At 39.5% G+C, this 1581-nt stretch overlaps 1 protein-coding gene across 1 annotated transcript; it reads right to left on the bottom strand.

The window, feature by feature from the left end:
- Nucleotides 1-787: 787 nt before the first annotated feature.
- On the bottom strand, nt 788-1375 carry LOC120102453 (60S ribosomal protein L17-like). Its single transcript, XM_063282655.1, has one exon. It carries the CDS (start codon nt 1357-1359, stop codon nt 790-792), a length of 570 nt encoding a protein of 189 aa, XP_063138725.1. The 5' UTR covers nt 1360-1375; the 3' UTR covers nt 788-789.
- Between the last annotated feature and the right edge of the window lie 206 nt (nt 1376-1581).

The raw sequence follows: 1581 nt of genomic DNA, 5'->3' as shown, positions 1-1581 counted from the left end.
AGAAGATGTGGATTATAAAAGGATGTTAAATATTTTAAAAATCCAGTGGCTAGTAAGATGCAGCTAATTAAGTAAGCAAAAAAATATTCTGCTGCAAAACCATGCTTGGCCAGCCAGTGATGGAAAGCAAGACAAAAGAAGATTAGTATCCTGCTACTTCCAAAGAACAAGCACCTACCCAGGTCAAAATCTAGATGCAGACTACTAAAACAAGCAGCTGACACGGAGTCTACCCACCAGACTGAGCAACAAAGGAACTTAGAAACACCACCAAACATGCACAACTGGTTTTTTTTTTTTCCCTCATTTTGACAGATATTCACTCAGTATTTTCTTAGTTTTCAGCATGGGACACGTACTGTGTACTTCCTTCAGTTACACATCCCTTGCTTTCTAGAACTTAAATTTTTATCTGTTTAATAAAACGAATTAGAAAATTCAGAAAGAAAAAGCAACCTGATACACAAGTATGCTGAAGAAACTGACCAGAGACAATGAAACAAAGACTCAACAAGCTCAGGAAGTTATCCCAAGATCTACTGACACAAATCACTAATCTCAAAATTTTCTGAAAACATTTAACAGCTAATAAGAACCCTAGAAAACTTGAAAAACTGATACACATATAAAATATAAATTTGTGTACAATCACCCTTCCTGGTGCACCTTGTAAGCAGATGATGGCAACCAAGAAAGACTATTCCAGAAAAGAAATCCATTGGCCAGATTCTGTTTTGCCTCCTCAGGGTCGTTTCTAAAATAACCATTTTTTTTTTACTTTATCTGCATTTATTTATGCTGAATTTTTTCCCGTGCCATGAGCTTTTGTTTCTTCAGTTTCTTCTGGGATACCTTTTTCTTCGGTGCAACCTTCTCTTCTGGCTTTGGAACAATCTGTTCCTTCTCAGTGAGCATCATCTTGATGTGGCAGATGGAGCTCATGTATGGGTTAATCCAGCCGTGAGCTCTGTAGGTTCGTCTGCGCATCGTAGGAGCCTTGTTCACCTGGATGTGTTCAATGACCAGAGAATCTACATCCAAACCCTTAAGTTCAGCATTACTCTCTGCATTTTTAAGCATGTGCAGGAAAAATTCAGCACTCTTTTTTGGCCACCGTCCCTGTGTCCAACCCCACTGTTTGGCCTGGGCGCACCTACCAACTCCACCATTATACTGCCGGAATGGCACACACTGCTTCTTTAAAGTGACATCCTTCAGATACTTGGTGGCTTTGCGGATATGCATACCCTTGATGGCCTGGGCAGTTTCCTGGGTGTTCTTAAAGTGAACTCGAAGGTTTGAGCCTCTTGACTTGCATGATTTCGTGGGGTTTTCTGGGTCTAGGGAGTAGCGAACCATCTTCACAGGTCCCCTCTGGCCGATTACAGGAAGAACAACCATTGTTTTTTTAAATCTGGCAAAATAGGGAACAGAAGCAACAGGGATAAAACCAAAATCTAAATCCTTTCTACTGTGCTATATATGTCTTTCTTCTCATTAATGTGTTCCTAAAACAATGATTTTTTTTTTAATATTTGTGGTTTTACAATTTATTCTACAAGGAAACCAATGGGAAAGACT

This window comes from Rattus norvegicus, chromosome 2 (genome assembly GCF_036323735.1).
Source record: "Rattus norvegicus strain BN/NHsdMcwi chromosome 2, GRCr8, whole genome shotgun sequence".
In the NCBI taxonomy this organism is placed as follows: domain Eukaryota; kingdom Metazoa; phylum Chordata; class Mammalia; order Rodentia; family Muridae; genus Rattus; species Rattus norvegicus.
The sequence above is the reverse complement of the archived record's forward strand: the minus strand, read 5'-3'. Positions and strand labels throughout refer to the sequence as shown.

Coding starts and splice junctions, on each gene's coding strand:
- LOC120102453 (XM_063282655.1), bottom strand. CDS start 1,359: ATGGTTCGCTACTCCCTAGACCCAGAAAACCCCACGAAATCATGCAAG.